General features: G+C 44.3%; 1 protein-coding gene across 3 annotated transcripts in view; it reads left to right on the top strand.

The window, feature by feature from the left end:
- GABRA5 (gamma-aminobutyric acid type A receptor alpha5 subunit) overlaps positions 1–19,137 on the top strand; it is a 102,842-nt gene extending 83,705 nt beyond the window's left edge. Inside the window, exons 7-10 of one of the 3 annotated variants that reach the window (XM_029238187.1) lie at positions 1,415–1,558; positions 4,173–4,325; positions 7,019–7,230; positions 17,875–19,137. In XM_029238187.1, the coding sequence (XP_029094020.1) occupies positions 1,415–1,558; positions 4,173–4,325; positions 7,019–7,230; positions 17,875–18,174 (809 nt within the window). In that variant the 3' untranslated portion in view covers positions 18,175–19,137. The remainder of the gene's footprint in view (positions 1–1,414; positions 1,559–4,172; positions 4,326–7,018; positions 7,231–17,874) is intronic. The other 2 variants (XM_029238186.1, XM_029238185.1) reach the window with 2 other exon arrangements.
- The last annotated feature ends 557 nt before the right edge of the window (positions 19,138–19,694 follow it).

The raw sequence follows: 19,694 nt of genomic DNA, 5'->3' as shown, positions 1-19,694 counted from the left end.
TTGGCTCATGGCCCCTTCCTCCACCTTCAAAACCAGCAATGGCAGTCGAGTCCTTTCTTTCTGCTTCGAATCTCTCTGAGCTGGGTCTCTCTGACTGGCCCCAGCTGGAGAAAGTTCTCTGTTTTTAAAGGCTCGAGTGATTATACGGGGTCCACTGGGATCATCTAGGATAATCTCCTGATTTTAAGCCCATAGCTTTAATTCCATTTTGCACAGTGCCTTTTGCTGTGTAAGGTAACAGTCACAGGTGTGACACCAGGGGTAAAGTTTCTGCCTTCTGCACCACCCTCCCACCAGGACAGCATGGACAACAGGGCAACAATTGCCTTCTGAAAAGAGAGACCTTTATAGTAGCTGATGTGATCAAATGCTGCTCCAAGTTGTTAGAATCAAAAACAGAGGGAATTCCCTGGTGGCACAGTGGTTAAGAATCTGCCTGCCAATGCAGGGGACACGGGTTCAGTCCCTGGTCCGGGAAGATCCCACGTGCCGCGGAAGCCTGCATACTAAAGCCCACACTCTGCAACAAGAGAAGCCACCACAATGAGAAGCCTGCACACCGCAACGAAGAGTAGCCCCCGCTCGCCGCAACTAGAGAAAGCCCACACGCAGCAACGAAGACCCAACGCAACCAAAAATAAATAAATAAATAAAAACAAAAACAGAGACCAGACTTGAAAATTCCCTGAGCAGACAACCAGTTTAGTCCTACAAACAAAGCTTAATTTAGCTTATTTTGTAAGGCTAACTTGACCTGGGTCATTTCTTCCTTATGCCTCTGAGAATCATAAGCAAAACTTAAACTGTTTCCCAAGGTTGATATGAGGTAAATACTGACCATTTCCCAATCATTTAAGAAAATTCTAATACTGTAACCAACACTGTGAAGAATAAACAAACCATCACCACTTTCCCACCATACAAGATGCTTTGTAGCAGTGTACCCCTGAGCCTCAATCCATGTTCTGGTTTGAGTGCTCCCGGTTTCCAAACTGTCTTTTTGGTGTGTATTCATTACTTCTTGGGTGATTCATTGTTCTTACTTTGACTGTTTATGAACTGTTGACAAGGCACTCTATGCATTACATCCTTACAGAGCTCTTGTAATGACAACAGGAGCCCTAAGAGCTGGGAGAGCCCCAGGCCCTGTGGTCTCAGGCCCGTGCGACAGTGCACCCTGAAGAGAAGATACCCTGTAGGAAGCACTGGGCCCGGCTTCTGAGCACTCTGCCCTTTAGAAATGAGAAGGGCCTGAACCGTGGTGCTGTCTGCCCTGGTCTGACTGCCTGTACTTTCTTTAGGTCACTTAGCTTTGACTTTCTAATCATCTCTCGTACTACTTTTATAAACATCTTTGGCTGTGCCACGCTGCAAATGATTCCATGTTTACACCCCTTTTTTCTCCCCCGTACAGATGCATATCCTAATTCTGAAGTTGTCTATGTCTGGACCAATGGCACAACCAAGTCGGTGGTGGTGGCAGAAGATGGCTCCAGGCTGAACCAATACCACCTGATGGGGCAGACCGTGGGCACAGAGAACATCAGCACTAGCACAGGTAAGCCTCACCCCCCATTCAGGGGCGCACACCCTGCGAGAGCCCAGGACTCTCCTTAGCCACCCGGGCCTGTTGTGCTGTGCTGGCCACAAGGAACCTTCCACATCAGGCCCCCTCCCTCCAGCCGCACATGGAGGCATCAGCTGTGGCATCCTGGCATTAAGGATCATGAGAGCATTAATCTGAGGTGCATTTGCCTCCATGTGAGCAGCCCTGGTGACCGCAGGCCCTGGCCGGAGCCCTCATGGACCTACTTATATAACATAGTCCTGCCCAAGCACTGAGACATGAGGGCAGCAGCCTCTGCAGGAAAGGTAGAGAGCTTCCTGCAAATACTCTCATTTACCTGTTCTGCTATCTCCCCACTTTGAACATTTCAGAGGTTTTCCTGGGGTTGAGTTTGGGAAAGCACAACCGGGCACCACAGAAATAGCCGAGGCTTTAGCAGGTGCTGTCCCACCCACAGGCACAGGGCTGGCCTGAGCCTGCAGGGCAGCACAAGCCGGGCTTCACCTGACACAAAGTGGGCAGGGTGTCCAAAGGAACACAACGCGTTCCCTTCTTGCACCTGCAAAGGGTGTCCTCAGACACCTCCTGGCCACAGGAGGCCCAGCCCTAGAGGTCATGGTCACAAGCTTGGCTGTGAGCAGGGGAGGGTCCTGCAGGGCTTCTCATGGCAGGAGAAATGTAGAACAGGGATGGAGTAAGTCCTGCAGGGCTTCTCATGGCAGGAGAAATGTAGAACAGGGATGGAGTAAGTCCTGCTTGCAACATGAGTTCTAAGCCTCAAATGTTACCCTGGTCAGCGTCACTCTGTCAGCATCACCACCCCCTGGAGCTGGCTGGAAGCACAGGGACGTGCAGTGCATGCCTCCTCTCACACAGGCACTCAGTGCCCGTCCACTGGCGTGGGCTGGCATCCTGGGGAAGGGGCCTGGCAGGGCTGGGAGGAGGCTGCTGTGCCATGTGGTTACCATGTTAAAGGCAAGGGAAGAGGAAGCAGACCTGATTTTATGGGAACAAGTGAAAAGGTGGCACGGCAGAGGTTTGGGGTTAAGAATTGCAATGCTAATGGAGGGTGCTACAGTTGGGAGTCGTTTCATGTCGTTCTTTAAAAATTTATAAATGGGTTTCTGCTCTATTTGCATTCCAAAAAGATGGTCTTTTTTTGAACGTTATCTTATATTGTTATCCTCAACTCAAAAATAGAATGAAAAGAACCACCACAACAAAAGAATTACAAGTAGGAGAGTAACTTCAAATCCTAATGCAAAGAAACAGAATGGCATTTTCCCTCTTCTCAAGAATTGAGAGGCAAAATTGGATCATGATAAAGATGTCTTTGCTACTAAACATATCTTGCCACCCTTCTCTCTGTCCCTGTCTCCTTCTGCTAGGCCTGAGCCTATTCCCCTCCTCTCACCTGCTCTCATCTGCCTGGGGCTGTGGGGAGGGCGTGGCGCATCTTGGCCCTGAGGGAAATTTGGTCTCCTCTTCTGTAAGAGGGCAGAGTTTGCCACATATGATCTTAACTCATGCTGTGAGAAAAGGCACGTAGGGACACATCCACAGCTGGCCTTGCTGAGCACTGGGCTTTGAATCCAACAGCAGGCGTCCGAGCTATGTAATCAGTCTCAAATGTCTCAACATTCTGCCCATGCAGCCAGCCGACCACCCTCGAACAGATGGCCCCACCAGGGGTCTACCTTAGCAGAGACCCCAGGCCCTTCCCCCCACATTCACAGTTCCACCAGGCTCCCTGGCCACACCATCTACTTGTTGCAATTCAGCTGAAGAACTCTTGTCCTCAGATCAACTCAGCTCTGCCTCCACCTCTCAAAGCATCCTTCCCATCTCACCAGGGAGATGCAAATTCACACAGCAAAGGAGACTCTGTCTAACACACCCTCCCACCGCAGCTGCCTTGGCTCCTTACCAGTTCACCATCAGGGCAGCATCGTTCTCCGCAACGAAGGGGAAGTCTGCACTCGCCTCCCACACAGCCAGGCAGATCCAGAGAAGGCACTGGGGCATCGCCAAGGAAATGCCCTCACTCTCTCTGTGGACCAGCGGAAGCTCAGAGCGGCCAGCACCAGTGGCCTCCGGAGGCTGTTGCTCCTCACCCCCAAGCTGGCTGAGGGGGCACAGAGCCTGTGGGAAAGTGGTAGCCCCCCACTCCTTCCAGCCCTCCCTGGCTGGGAAATGAGGAGAAAACAATCTGCCCACGACAGGGCTCTGTGATGTCCTGAGTTATATCTGGAGAGGCTAAATCCTGAAATCCCGATGGCAGTAGCAGTGAGGGGGGCAGGTGGAGAGTGGCATAGATTGTGACCAGGGATTAGGAAAACACACAAATCTGATTTTCCCCAGCAAAGCATCCACCAGCAGAGGCTCTTCAGAGGCTGGGGGTCAAAAGACTTACTTATAAAATGACCATTAAGAAATCCATGCATCCTTCAGCCTCTCCTTCACCCAAACAATACAAATAAATGCTTGTCCAAAGGGAGGGTGGAGAGAAGGGAAGCTCTGGGGCTCTGACCAGGGGCAGGAACCACAGGGCAGGACTGTAGGGTTTCATTTAGGTGGCTGACTGCAGTAATTTGCTCATTTGCAGGTGAATACACAATCATGACGGCTCATTTCCATCTGAAGAGGAAGATCGGGTACTTTGTCATCCAGACCTATCTCCCCTGCATAATGACTGTGATCTTGTCGCAAGTGTCCTTTTGGCTGAACCGAGAATCAGTTCCAGCCAGGACAGTGTTTGGTGAGTGTCCCCAAGCCAGGCCTGTGACTGCCTCTAACACCCCAAAGACAGCAGCCTCAAAGTCCCTAGTGCTGCCTGTCTATTCTGTGACCTAGAAAACAAACAGACCAGTTAGTTATGAATTCAGTGTTAAAGAGTAGATTTAGGGCTGCTCTCTGAACCAGGGTTCAGAGCAATTCGATCACTGTTTCCCTTTTGAAAAGTCTTTCACTAAGAGCCTTTTTTTTTTTTTTTTTGAGGTTTGAAATTGCCAGCAATCTGTCTTATGTGGGATTTTGCTACAGTATTTTCACAAGTCTCATAAAGTACTGTTTTCTATGTTATCAGGCAGTTTTCTTTGAAATGTGCATGCCACTTTAAAATTAACTCCCAAGTGGCAGTCAATATGTTACATGTGATATGATAGTAATAGATTAAATGTATATAAAATATAATATATATTACCTTATGTATATATAAATGTAATATATATGAGATATACATACGTACGTATGATACATGTATATATGTATACATATATATGATAAGAATTTAGAAGATTATCTGACATCCTTGAGACATAAATCAAGTCTAGCAAGATCCAGCTCAGGAGGCACCTTAGCACAGCAGACATGGTTGAGTGATTGACTTTTACGTGGAAGCTCATTTCATCAAAATCAATGTTAGAAGTAATTTCGTGGGTCAGTTGTAATGGATGCTCACATCTTTCTAAACTGTAAAGTACTATTCCCCCCTCAGCTTTTCCTATTGCACTGTCCCTTCCAAAGAAGGAAAGCATGCCCTGCATTTCCCCGCCAGCGCTCCTGTAGGTGGAGGAAGCCAGGGGAGCCTCGGGATTTCCAGTGAGGGCCCAGGATTGCTCCTGTCTGACCATCTCTCTACCTTGAGCCACATACCCAGCTTCACCTGCCTCACCTGATTTCGCTTCAGGAGGGTGTGGAGGTTGGCTTGTGGCCAGGCAGTGCTCCCCCAGCTCTTTAGGGGAGCATTAGTAGGTGGGCAAGGAAAAAAATTTAGTTTGCAGAATGCCCTATATTCCAGTCTGCTTCCTCTTAGCGATTCTCAAAGCACATTAGGTTGTTAAAGGACTCAAGGAGACACAAGAAGCCTGTTCAAGGTCACACACAGAACACTTCTCTCCAGCACAGTGATTAACTGGATTTCTAAGAAAAATCAAAGATGACTACCGATTTCTCATTTAGCGTTAATTCCATGCACAGTACCGTGTTCAGTGAGGGTATATACATACCTCTGAAGGATGACACTGAACGAAGACTAAGCTGCTATGACCACCAGCAACATGACACTCTTTTGGTGCTCTTTCCTGAGGCTGCCCTAACAAAGGACCACACACTGAGTGCTTAAGCAATAGAAATTAACTGTCTCACAGTTCTGGAGGCTACAAGTCCAAAATCAGCAGAGTTCGTTTCTTCTGAGGGCTGTGAGGGAAGGCTCTGTTTCTGGCCTCTCTCCCAGTTTCTGGTACTTCCTTGGCCTGTGGCAGCATAATTCCAGTCTTCATGTGCTGTTCTCCCTGTGTGTGTGTGAGAGAGAGATACCAGTCATATTGGATTAAGGCCTACCCTAATGACCTCATTTTAACTTGATTACTTCTGTAAAGACCATATTTCCAAGTAAGGTCTGGAAAGTAAATCTGAGGTTCTGGAGATTAGGAATTCAACTTATGCATTTGGGGGGGTACACAGTTCCACTCATAACAGGTGTGTTGCACCCACACCCCATACACATACTTGCACCTTTCTGCAAACAAAACTGCAGTAAGAAGAAAGACACAGAGCATGTGGAAACTACATGGGCTGTAAGGGTTCAGCAGACCTGGGTCCCAGTACAGGTTCTCATTTGCCAGCTGGCGAATTTGGGTACATTACTATTTTTAAATCTTTAAGCTCCTCACTTGCAAAATGGGGATAATGACACCCATCCAGAATGTAGCTTAGATCAGAATCTGGCCCTTAGTAGATGCCCGTTAGAGGCTTATCGTCCCCTTCTGAGGATCCAGACTTCCTTTATGGTCACTGTAAATTTCTCCAGAAGACAAGGCAGATGGCTACAGGCATCTTGCATGGCAGCATCAAGGTGGCCCAGGTCCTTGTTAGAAGGAGTGAAGAGCCAAGACCCAGATTCAGATGTGGTGCTTCTGTTGCACTCCGGTCCTCGGAGTCTGCAGGCTGTGTTAATCCATGTGAAAGCAAGCCTGTCTCATCAGTTTTCTGGAGCCCACGACTTGTAAGGTGCACAGTGAGTCTTTGTGAAGCACTTCGTTAGAGCGGTGGGAACGTTCTTGCCCTTCTCAGCTGGACTTGCCTTGGGGCCACCTAAGATGCCCCACTCCTCTGACGCATCCTTGTTGAGCACCAGCTCTCTGCAGGGTCCGGTCAGGACAACGGGGACACAGTTAGAGTATGTGTATGAATCAGACCCAAATCCCTGCCCACCTCGATTTATGTTCTAGAGGAAGGAGACGATTGACAAGGTAAATAAACTAAGCAGTGTTTTAAATGCTATGAATGTGTTGTGCTGTGAAAATTGTAGAGGGAGCGGGAGACCTAGGCTGGGGATTAAAGTGATAGTTCCTTTCTTTCTTTGTCACGTTCAGGGGTGTTATACTGGGGTCCAGTGCTGGTGCTGATCCTTGTTCCCATTGACCCCACCCCTGTCATTGACAACCACAGGGGTGACCACGGTGCTGACTATGACGACCCTCAGCATCAGTGCCCGGAACTCTCTGCCGAAAGTGGCTTATGCGACGGCCATGGACTGGTTCATAGCCGTGTGCTATGCTTTTGTGTTCTCTGCGCTGATCGAGTTTGCCACCGTCAACTATTTCACAAAGAGAGGCTGGGCCTGGGATGGCAAAAAAGCCTTGGAAGCAGCCAAGATCAAGGTACTGACTTCATTTCCTCCATACTCCAGAGAAAATGTGCCTGATTTTATGTCCAAGTATAAGACCAGGTGTTTGTTTTCCCTACATCCCTCCCCCTGAAAAATGATTTCTTCCCTTATACTCAAGGTCCTTACAAAGTCTTATAACATGTCTTGTTTTACCTTTATTTTGAATCACCAGCTTCATTCAAGGGAAAGGTCTGATATCAGGCCTATTACTTTTGCTAAAGTACCTTCTGTCTGTTCAGGGACTATTTATCCAGTTTTGAATGGTACAGTCAATTCTTCTGCTCACTCTTGCCACTTCACCATTCAACGTGTCTTCTGCAAGGTGGCTTGAAGGTCACGAAGGGAGCATTCGAATTATTGGGAGCGACACAACAGGCAAACACACCCAATTCCACTGATGAGATGATTTGTCTTGCTTAAATGATGCACGTGAGTTATTGTGGGAAGCATTTCTCTATTCAAAGCAATTAAGTGCTGAGTATTTAGAGGGAGGTCGGTGCCTGAATCTAAAAAATATTTGAAGAAAAAAGGTTGCACAACATTCCAACCTGAACCAGATCCTTGGGGAAAAGAAAATAACATACATGGAATAGAAAATAAATAGCACATGGTAAAGTGCTAAGTATGCCACATTTAAAACAAACAAGTCCTTTGCTCTGAGAGAGGAACAGGCCGGACTTATCAGGGTAGACTTGAAAGTGAAACTTCATCTGTCCTTTGGAAATCATCATGAAGGGAGTCTGGAAGGCCCTACCGGAGACTGTGCCCCAAACCCGTGACTACACCAGGATACTCTGCTGCTGCTGAGGGCACTCAGCTGTGTGCACCCATGGCCCCTCAGGGAAGAAGGGAAGGGGGGAGATGCCTGGGGAGGGCCTTGACAAGCAGGAATCTCACGAGGGGGTGTGTTTTTGGGGATGATGGGGGACAGGAGTGAGCTGACAGCAGCAGGCGATTGGTGGGGAGCTGAGAAAACATGACAGAGGCAGGGCGTCTTCAGACTGTGGGAATTCTGGACTGAAGTGTCCCAACAGACAGAACCATGGAGGATGTTTGTTGGGGGACATGGAGTCTGGAGAGAGGGGCTTCCCGACACCCAACACTGTGTTGCCAGGAAGTAAATGTTTGCTACAGGCCTGGAGACAGCCCCCCTGAGCCTGAGCGGGGCAGCCGCCTGGGAGGTGCTGCAGGAATTGAGGCCATCAGGCTCGTGTCTGTGAGTCTAGGAGGAAGGTGGAACCCAGGGGCAATGGAGAGTCCTTGAAGGTTGTCGAATGGGCTGTCATCATCATCGGCCACCTCGCTTGCTCACACTCAGCCTCAGTGTCCTTATTACTCGTCACAGATCTGAATGCAGACCTGGAGGGAGAGGAGGACATGGAGGTAACTGGCTCATGTAATCTCAGATTAGCACTGATCTCCTAGAAGACTAGGTGTTGTCCCCCAAGGCTGTGGTGCTGGGGATACCATCCCTTAGGCCAGTGGAGGCATCGAGGCATCTGCAGGTATCCCGGCAGGCAAGTCATACTGTTACACACGGTGGTGAGCATGAATAAGTAAGTATAGCATTACTGGCTTTTACTTAGAAGTGGAGAAAATTTGAACACCAGACTGTGTTCACCATCGTTACCTGTTGGGGGTCTTCAGAGTTGGGGGTGCAAGATGGTTTTTAGGGGTGGACACCTGTGAAAGGACAGAGGAAGGAGTTGAAGTTGACCGTGTAGGGAGCTGTCTGCCCTCAGCTGGGCAGCAAGTCGTCCCGGAAGGAGGACAGAGGCGCATCTCTGGACCACTGTGGCCACCCTGAGTCCTGTTTGAAACACCCACTTCTGAGACCCATCATTCTCTCCTCCAGTGTCTGCTCTGTCCTGGTTACACCCAGAGACAAAGACCGTGCAAACCATTGAGGTAGCTAGTCCATCATGCTGATGGGCTTCTTCTGGCAGACGAGTAGGGGTGTGTGCATGGCACCACGGGGACTGCAAAGAACCGTACCATTTCTGAGGAGTGGCCCACAGGCCCTGCTCTGCTCTGACGCTGTGGTCACCCTCACTGTGGCCCCGGGGTCGTTGTGCTGCCTGCATCTGGGTACATACGCACTCTTATTCCACCTCACTTTTCACTGCTTCTTCTTGCTCCTTCTCCATGCACTTCCTCTCTGCTTTTCATCTTTCACATATTTCTTTTTAACATCTTTATTGGAGTATAATTGCTTTACAATGGTGTGTTAGTTTCTGTCTCATAACAAAGTGGATCAGTTATACATATACATATGTTCCCATATGTCTTCCCTCTTGCGTCTCGCTCCCTCCCACCCTCCCTATCGCACCCCTCTAGGCGGTCACAAAGCACCGAGCTGATCTCCCTGTGCTATGCAGCTGCTTTCCACTAGCTATCTGTTTTACGTTTGGTAGTGTATGTATGTCCATGCCACTCTCTCGCTTTGTCACAGCTTACCCTTCCCCCTCCCCATATCCTCAAGTCCATTCTTTAGTAGGTCTGTGTCTTTATTCCTGTCTTAACCCTAGGTTCTTCATGACCATTTTCTTTTTCTTTTTAGATTCCATATATATGTGTTAGAATATGGTACTTGTTTTTCTCTTTCGGACTTACTTCACTCTATGACCGACGCTAGGTCCATCCACCTCACTACAAATAACTCAATTTCGTTTATTTTTATAGCTGAGTAATATTCCATTGTATATATGTGCCACATCTTCTTTATCCATTCATCTATTGATGGACACTTAGGTTGCTTCCATGTCCTGGCTATTGTAAATAGAGCTGCAATGAACATTTTGGTACATGACTCTTTTTGAATTATGGTTTTCTCAGGGTATATGCCCAGTACTGGGATTGCTGGGTCGTATGGTAGTTCTATTTGTAGTTTTTTAAGGAACCTCCATAGTTGCTGTATCAATTTACATTCCCACCAACAGTGCAAGAGGGTTCCCTTTTCTCCACACCCTATCCAGCATTTATTGTTTCTAGATTTTTTGAGGATGGCCATTCTGACTGGTGTGAGATGATATCTCATTGTAGTTTTGATTTGCATTTCTCTAATGATTAATGATGTTGAGCATTCTTTCATGTGTTTCTTGGTAATCTGTATATCTTCTTTGGAGAAATGTCTACTTAGGTCTTCTGCCCATTTTTGGATTGGGTTGTTTGTTTTTTTGATATTGAGCTGCATGAGCTGGTTGTAAATTTTGGAGATTAATCCTTTGTCAGTTGCTTCATTTGCAAATATATTCTCCCATTCCGAGGGTTGTCTTTTGGTCTTGTTTATGGTTTCCTTTGCTGTGCAAAAGGCTTTAAGTTTCATTGGGTTCCATTACTCTAGGAGGTGGGTCAAAGTGGACCTTGCTGTGATTTACGTCATAAAGTGTTCTGCCTATGTTTTCCTCTAAGAGTTTGATAGTGTCTGGCCTTATATTTAGGTCTTTAATCCACTTTGAGTTCATTTTTGTGTATAGTGTTAGGGAGTGTTCTAATTTCATTCTTTTACATGTAGCTGTCCAGTTTTCCCAGCACCACTTATTGAAGAGACTGTCTTTTCTCCACTGTATATTCTTGCCTCATTTATCAAAGATAAGGTGACCATATGTGTGTGGGTTTATCTCTGGGCTTTCTATCCTGTTCCATTGATCTATCTTTCTGTTTTTGTGCCAGTACCAAACTGTCTTGATTACTGTAGCTTTGTAATATAGTCTGAAGTCAGGGAGCCTGATTCCTCCAGCTCCGTTTTTCGTTCTCAAGATTCCTTTGGCTATTTGGGGTCTTTTGTGTTTCCATACAAATTGTGAAATTTTTTGTTCTAGTTCTGTGAAAAATGCCACTGGTAGTTTGATAGGGACTGCATTGAATCTGTAGATTGCTTTGGGCAGTATAGTCATTGTCACAATGTTGATTCTGCCAATCCAAACACATGGTATATCTCTCCATCTATTTGTATCATCTTTAATTTCTTTCATCAGTGTCTTATAGTTTTCTGCATACAGGTCTTTTTTCTCCTTATGAAGATTTACTCCTATTCTTTTTGTTGCAGTGGTAAATGGGAGTGTCTCCTTAATTTCCCTTTCAGATTTTTCATCATTAGTGTATAAGAATGCAAGCGATTTCTGTGCATTAATTTTGTACCCTGCTACTTTACCAAATACATTGATTAGCTCTAGTAGTTTTCTGGTAGCATCTTTAGGATTCTCTGTGTATAGTATCATGTCATCTGCAAACAGTGACAGCTTTACTTCTTCTTTGCTGATTTGGATTCCTTTTATTTCCTTTTCTTCTCTGATTGCTGTGGCTAAAACTTCCAAAACTATGTTGAATAAGAGTGGTGAGAGTGGGCAACCTTGTCTTGTTCCTGATCTTAGTGGAAATGGTTTCAGTTTTTCACCTTTGAGGATGATGCTGGCTGTGGGTTTGTCATGTATGGCCTTTATTATCTTGAGGTAAGTTCTCTCTATGACTACTTTCTGGAGGGTTTTTATCAAAAATGGGTGTTGAATTTTGTTGAAAGCTTTCTCTGCATCTATTGAGATGATCATATATTTTCCCCCCTTAATTTGTTAACATGGTATATCACATTGATTGATTTGCATATATTGAAGAATCCTTGCATCCCTAAGATAAATCCCACTTGATCATCGTGTATGATCCTTTTAATGTGCTGTTGGTTTCTATTTGCTAGTATTTTGTTGAGGATTTTTGCATCTATATTCATCAGTGATATTGGCCTGTAGTTATATTTCTTTGTGATAGCTTTGTCTGGTTTTGGTATCAGGGTGATGGTGGCCTCTTAGAATGAGTTTGGGAGTGTTCGTCCCTCTGCTACATTTTGGAAGAGTTTGAGAAGGATAGGTGTTAGCTCTTCCCTAAATGTTTTATAGAATTCGCCTGTGAAGCCATCTGGTCCTGGGCTTTTGTTTGTTGGAAGATTTTTAATCACAGTTTCAGTTTCAGTGCTTGAGTTTGCTCTGTTCATATTTTCTATTTCTTCCTGGTTCAGTCTCAGAAGGCTGTGCATTTCTAAGAATTTTTCTATTTCTTCCAGGTTGTCCATTTTATTGGCATATATTTGCTTGTAGTAATCTCTCATGATCCTTTGTATTTCTGCAGTGTCAGTTGTTATTTCTCCTTTTCCATTTCTAATTCTATTGATTTGAGTCTTCTCCCTTTTTATCTTGATGAGTCTGGCTAATGGTTTATCAATTTTGTTTATCTTCTCAAAGAACAAGCTTTTAGTTTTATTGATCTTTGCTATCATTTCCTTCATTTATTTCTGATCTGATCTTTATGATTTCTTTCCTTCTGCTAACTTTGGGGTTTTTTTGTTCTTCTTTCTCTAATTACTTTTGGTGTAAGGTTAGGTTGTTTATTTGAGATGCTTCTTGTTTCTTAAGGTAGGATTTTATTGCTATAAACCTCCCTTTAGATCTGCTTTTGCTGCATCCCATAGGTTTTGGGTCGTCGTGTTTTCATTGTTATTTGTTTCTAGGTATTTTTTGATTTCCTTTTTGATTTCTTCAGTGATCACTTCTTTATTAAGTAGTGTATTGTTTAGCATCCATGTGTTTGTACTTTTTACAGATTTTTTCCTGTAATTGATATCTCATAGCGTCTCATAGCGTTGTGGTTGGAAAAATAATTGATACGATTTCAGTTTTCTTAAATTTACTGAGGCTTGATTTGTGACCCAGTACAAGTACTATCCTGGAGAATGTTCCATGACCACTTGAGAAGAAAGTGTATTCTGTTGTTTTTGGATGGAGTGTTCTATAAATATCAATTAAGTCCATCTTGTTTAATGTATCATTTAGAGTTTGTGTTTCCCTTATTTATTTTCATTTTGGATGATCTGTCCATTGGTGAAAGTGGGGTGTTAAAGTCCCCTACTATGAATGCATTACTGTCGATTTCCGCTTTTATGGCTGTTAGCATTTGCGTTATGTACTGAGGTGCTCCTCTGTTGGGTGCATAAATATTTACTATTGTTATATCTTCTTCTTGGATCGATCCCTTGATCATTATGGAGTGTCCTTCTTTGTCTCTTGTAATAGCCTTTATTTTAAAGTCTATTTTGTCTGATATGAGAATGGCTACTCCAGCTTTCTTTTGATTTCCATTTGAATGGAATATCTTTTTTCATCCCCTCACTTTCAGTCTGAATGTGTCCCTGGGCCTGATGTGGGTCTCTTGTAGACAGCATATATATGGGTCTTGTTTTTGTATCCATTCAGCCAGTCTATGTCTTTTGGTTGGAGCATTTAATCCATTTACATTTAAGGTAATTATCGATATGTATGTTCCTATTACCATTTTCTTAGTTGTTTTGGGCTTGTTATTGTAGGTCTTTTCCTTCTCTTGTGTTTCCTGCCTAGAGAAGTTCCTTTAGCATTTGTCGTAAAGTTAGTTTGGTGGTGCTGAATTCTTTTAGCTTTTGCTTGTCTGTAAAGGTTTTAATTTCTCTGTCAAATCTGAATGAGATCCTTGCTGGGTAGAGTAATCTTGGTTGTAGATTTTTTCCCCTTCATTACTGTAAATATGTCCTGCCACTCCCTTCTGGCTTGCAGAGTTTTTGCTGAAAGATCAGCTGTTAACCTTATGGGGATTCCCTTAGATGTTATTTGTTGTTTTTCCCTTGTTGGCTTTTAATATTTTTTCTTTGTTTTTAATTTTTGATAGTTTGATTAATATGTATCTTGGCATGTTTCTCCTTTGATTTTTCCTGTATGGGACTCTCCTTGCTTCCTGGTCTTTAACTATTTCAGTTCCCGTATCAGGAAAGTTTTCAACTATAATCTCTTCAAATATTTTCTCAGTCCCTTTCATTTTCTCTTCTTCTTCTGGGACCCCTACAATTAGAATATTGGTGCGCTTAATGTTGTCCCAGAGGTCTCTGAGACTGTCCTCAATTCTTTTCATTCTTTTTTCTTTATTCTGCTCTGCTGTAGTTATTTCCACTATTTTATCTACCACTTATCCGTTTTTCTGCCTCAGTTATTCTGCTATTGATCCCTTCTAGAGAATTTTTAATTTCCTTTATTGTGTTGTTTATCACTGTTTGTTTGCTCTTTAGGTCTTCTAGGTTCTTGTTAAACATTTCTTGTATTTTCTCCATTCTATTTCCAAGATTTTGTATCATCTTTACTATCATTATTCTGAATTCTTTTTCAGATAGCCTGCCTATTTCCTCTTAATTTGTTAAGTCTGGTGGGTTTTTGCCTTGCTCCTTCATTTGCTGTGTTTCTCTGTCTTCTCATTTTGGTTAACTTACTGTGTTTGGGGTCTCCTTTTTGCACGCTGCAGGTTCATAGTTCCTGTTGTTTTTGGTGTTTGTCCCCAGTGGTTAAGGTTGGTTCAGTGGTTTGTGTAGGCTTCCTGGTGGAGGGGACTAGTGCCTGTGTTCTGGTGGATGAGGCTGGATCTTGTCTTTCTGGTGGGCAGGTCCATGACTGGTGGTGTGTTTTGGCATGTCTGTGGCCTTATTATGATTTTAGGCGGCCTCTCTGCTAATGGATTGGGTTGTGTTCCTTTCTTGCTAGGTGTTTGGTGTAGGGTGTCCAGCACTGTAGCTTGCTGGTCGTTGAGTGGAGCTGGGTCTTGATGTTGAGATAGAGATCTCTGGGAGATTTTTGCCGTTTGATATTACGTGGAGCTGGGATGTCTCTTGTGGACCAATGTCTTGAACTTGGCTCTCCCACCTCAGAGGCACAGCTCTGATGTCTGGCTGGAGCACCAGGAGCCTGTCATCCACATGGCTCATAATAAAAGGGAGACAAAAAAGAAAGAAAGAAAGAAGATAAAATATAATAAAATGAAATTTAAAAGTTATTAAAATAAAAAATAAGTATTAAAAACATTTTAAAAAGTAATTTAAGAAAAGAAAGAAAGAAGGCAGAGAGCAACCAAACCAAAAAAACAAATCCACCAATGATAACAAGCGCTAAAAACTATACTTAAAAAAAAAAAAACGGACAGACAGAGCCCTAGGAAAAATGGTAAAAGCAAAGCTATACGGACATAATCACACACAGAAGCATACACAGACACATTCACAAAAAGAGGAAAAGGGAAAAAAATATATACATTTTTGCTCCCAATGTCCACCTCCTCAATTTGGGATGATTCATTGTGTATTCAGGTATTCCACAGATGAAGCGCACATCAAGTTGATTGTGGAGATATAATCCGCTGCTCCTGAGGCTGCTGGGAGAGATTTTCCTTTCTCTTCTTTGTTCTCACAGCTCCTGGGGTTCAGCTTTGGATTTGCCCCACCTCTGCGTGTTGGTTGCCTGAGGGTGTCTGTTCCCCGCCCAGACAGGACTGGGTTAAAAGAGCAGCTAATTAGGGGGCTCTGGCTCACTTAGGCCGGGGGGAGGGAGGGGCACGGATGCGGGGCGAGCCTGCGGTGGCAGTGACCGGCGTGACGGCAACAGCCTGAGGCGCGCCGTGCGTTCTCCTGGGGAAATTGTCCCTGGATCACGGGACCCTGGCAGTGGCGGGCTGCACAGGCTCCCAGGAGGGGCGGTGTAGATAGTGACCTGTGCTCGCACACAGGCTTCTTGGTGGCGGCAGCAGCGGCCTTAGCATCTCATGCCCGTCTCAGGGGTCTGTGCTGATAGCTGCGGCTCGCATCCGTCTTGAGCTCCTTTAAGCTGTGCTCTTAATCCCCTCTCCTCACGCACCAGGAAATACAGAGGCAAGAAAAAGTCTCTTGCCTCTTTGGCTGGTCCTGACTTTTTCCCGGACTTCCTCCCGGCTAGCCGTGGTGCACTAACCCCTCCAGGCTGTGTTCACGCCGCCAGTCCTCTCCCTGCGCTCCCACTGAAGCCCAAGCCTCAGCTCCCAGCCCTCGCCCACCCCGGCGGGTGAGCAGACAAGCCTCTCGGGCTGGTGAGTGCTGGTCGGCACCGATCCCCTGTGCGGGAATCTCTCTGCTTTGCCCTCTGCACCCCTGTTGCTGCACTCTCCTCCGTGGCTCTGAAGTTCCCCCCCTCCACCACCCGCAGTCTCCGCCCGCGAAGGGGCTTCCTAGTGTGTGGAAACCTTTCCTCCTTCACAGCTCCCTCCCACTGGTGCAGGTCCCATCCCTATTCTTTTGTCACTGTTTTTATCTTTTTTCTTTTGCCCTACCCAGGTACGTGGGGAGTTTCTTGCCTTTTGGGAGGTCTGAGGTCTTCTGCCAGCATTCAGTAGGTGTCCTGTAGGAGTTATTTTACATGTAGACGTATTTCTGATGTACTTGTGGGGAGTAAGGTGATCTCCAGGTCTTAGTCTTCCGCCATCTTGAAGCTCCCTCCCACATATTTTTAATGGTTAATATATTTTCTTTCTTTTTTTAAAAAACCATAGTTACCGGGCTGTGTATTACATTTCCCAATCTTATTTATCTTACAACTGGAAGTTTTTACCTTTTGACCACCTTCACCCATTTTGCTCCCCGCCCCCTGCCCTCTGGTGACCACCAATCTGCTCTCTGTGTCTATGAGTTCAGCTTTTTGTTTGTTTTTTTGTTTGGATTCCACATATAAGTGAAATGATATGGTATTTGTCTTTCTCTGTCTGACTTATTTCACTTAGCACAATGCTCTCAAGGTCCTTCCCTGTTGTAAATGGCAGGATTTTCTTCCCTTTTTATGGCTGAATACTATTCCATTGTGTTCCGATGTGTATTCTATTGTGTGTATACACACACACACACACACCACATTTTGTTTAACCATCGACTGGCAGACACATTGTTACCATATTTTTGCTATTGTGAATAATGTTGCTATGAGCAATGGGATGCAGATATGTTTTTCAGATAGTGATATATCTTCTTTAATTATTCTTATGTTTTCCAAATTTGATTTAATGAGATTATGTTACTTTGGTAAAGGAACAGAATTTTTCCCAACATTCTATCATGCAAATTTTCAAACATACAGAAATGTTGAAGAACTACAAAATGAAAACCTGTCTACTATTAACATTTTACTGAGCTTGTGTCATCACCACCCATCTATCATTTATCTATCTATCTATCTATGTTACCTAAAATCTGTCTATCCATTCATCCATCCACCCATCCTCAATCCATCTGTCAATACATCTTATTTTTCGATGTATTTCAAAGTAAATAGTACATTTCCCACTAATACTTCAGTAAGCATGTCACTAACTAGAGCTCAATATTTGTATACTGTTTGCTTCTTTTGAAGCAAAATTTACATAGTATGAAATGCACAAATGTTAAGGGTACTTTTGCTGAGGTTTGATGAACATGTTCACCTGTAAACCCAAATCCCTATCAAGATAGAGAACATTGCCAGCACTCCAGAAAGGTCACCATGCCCCTTCCCAGTCCATTCCCGTCCCCACCACAACAAAGATAACCACTATTCCGAATTTTTCTACCATAAAATATTTTGCCTGTTCTAGAATTTCACATCCAAGACTGGCCATGTGGGGTTCTAGGCTTAGAAGTCTGTGGAAGGCTGCCCTCTGCCAGAGCTAAGCTGATACCCTCTCTGTCTCTGTCTTTATGTCTGTCTCTGTCTCTCTCTTTTGAGAGATAAACCTTCAGAACCTTTAGGAGTGAACTGACAGCTGCCTGCAAACGTCATGCCCTTAAATTTTTTATATTTTGCAGAAAAAGGAGCGTGAACTTACACTAAATAAATCAACAAATGCTTATACTACTGGGAAGATGACCCACCCCCCAAACGTCCCAAAGGAGCAGACCCCTTCAGGGACCTCAAATGCCTCTTCAGCCTCAGTAAAACCTGAAGACAAGACTTCTGAAAACAAAAAGACTTACAACAGCATCAGCAAGATAGACAAAATGTCCCGAATTATATTCCCAGTCCTGTTTGGCACTTTCAACCTAGTTTACTGGGCAACATATTTGAATAGGGAGCCAGTGATTAAAGGGGCTACCTCTCCAAAATGAGCTGCCATGCTCCCAAACTCCAAGACAGCCATACGTTCAGTGATGGGCACCAACGAGAGGTTGAGCTTCGGGGACCTTCCTTTTTGGGGCACTATCTTTCAGGAAATTTTTGCATGTTTAATAATATGTACAAATAATATTGCCTTGATGTTTCTATATATAATGTCAGATGTTTCAAAGATGTCAAATTGATAAATCAAGCCACTTTCTAGAAAAACAGGAGACAATGGCTCTGATACTCAGATGCTCAGTATCTTACATTGATAGTTTACAAACAAGTATATTTTTAACTGTTCCAAGTGTTACCTAACAATGTTTTTTATACTTTGAATGTCATTTCATACAAATTTTCCCAGCAAATAAATATTTTAGGAAATACTCCATGATTACTACTTGACCAACTCTCACAAGAAGCAAATATCACAAAGAGCACATTTTTCATTGAAAAAGAAACTGTGGGCATTTATGTACAAAACTAATTGCCTTTGATAATTCTTACTGTTCTGAAATTAAAAGTTCTGCATGATCTTATGTTAAGAAATAGAATAAACAAATATTTATGCAGACATTTAATAACAGAAATATATGTTAGATTAACAGATACAATGTTTCCCCAAGGAAAAATTTAACTGCTTAAAAACAGTTTTTGTGGGGGAGGTGGGAATGAAACTTACTTCTCTCCCTCCGACTCCCCCCACTAACTGAACAATGACCAAGAAAGAAAAGATCTTAAAACAAATAGTGTGATGACAGTCTTGGCATTTGGCCTGAGCATCCACTGTCTGAAACACTGACCACACCTCACTGCAGCCAGTGTGTAGTGCTTCAGTGGTGAGAAATTGTAAATGAGTTATTTTCCATTTTATTTCCCTGTATGTTATTTCATGATTGACTTATTGCTCTGTTAGCATTTGTATATGAACCTTAAATGTTCATTAAAAAATAAACTGATCTTGTGGATAAATGTCATATTTTGAAAAATATTTCATATTTTGGTGGGTGGATTGACTCATTTTCTAAAAATGATGTAAAGGAAACCCATCATGAAATTGCTTGGGAAAAAGTGTCTCACTTGGCTGCTCACCTCTGTTCCAATCTAATTCTTCTGGGTAGTATGTAGAGAGAAAGCTGACTTCAACCACAGTGAGGTGAATAGGTAGAATTGGAAGTTCTTTCCGTCTCATACATCTCCAGGGTGCGGTGCCCTACGGGTCTCTGCTTGATAGAGCTCTACCTGAAGGTGTTCCCAAGGTGGGTGCTTGCTGTGGGCAAAGTGACTACTCAGTTCTCCATGGCTTTCCTTCTTTTTTTTTTTTTTTTGCAGTATGTGGGCCTCTCACTGTTGTGGCCTCTCCCATTGCGGAGCACAGGCTCTGGACGCGCAGGCTCAGCGGCCGTGGCTTACGGGCCTAGCCGCTCCGCGGCATGTGGAATCTTCCCGGACCGGGGCAAGAACCCGTGTCCCCCGCATCGGCAGGTGGACTCTCAACAACTGCACCACCAGGGAAGCCCCATGGCTT

The sequence above is a fragment of the Monodon monoceros genome, unplaced genomic scaffold (genome assembly GCF_005190385.1).
Source record: "Monodon monoceros isolate NGI ecotype Baffin Bay Population unplaced genomic scaffold, NGI_Narwhal_1 Super_Scaffold_21, whole genome shotgun sequence".
Classification (NCBI taxonomy): domain Eukaryota; kingdom Metazoa; phylum Chordata; class Mammalia; order Artiodactyla; family Monodontidae; genus Monodon; species Monodon monoceros.
Note: the sequence above shows the minus strand (reverse complement) of the source record. Positions and strands in the feature narration are given on the sequence as shown.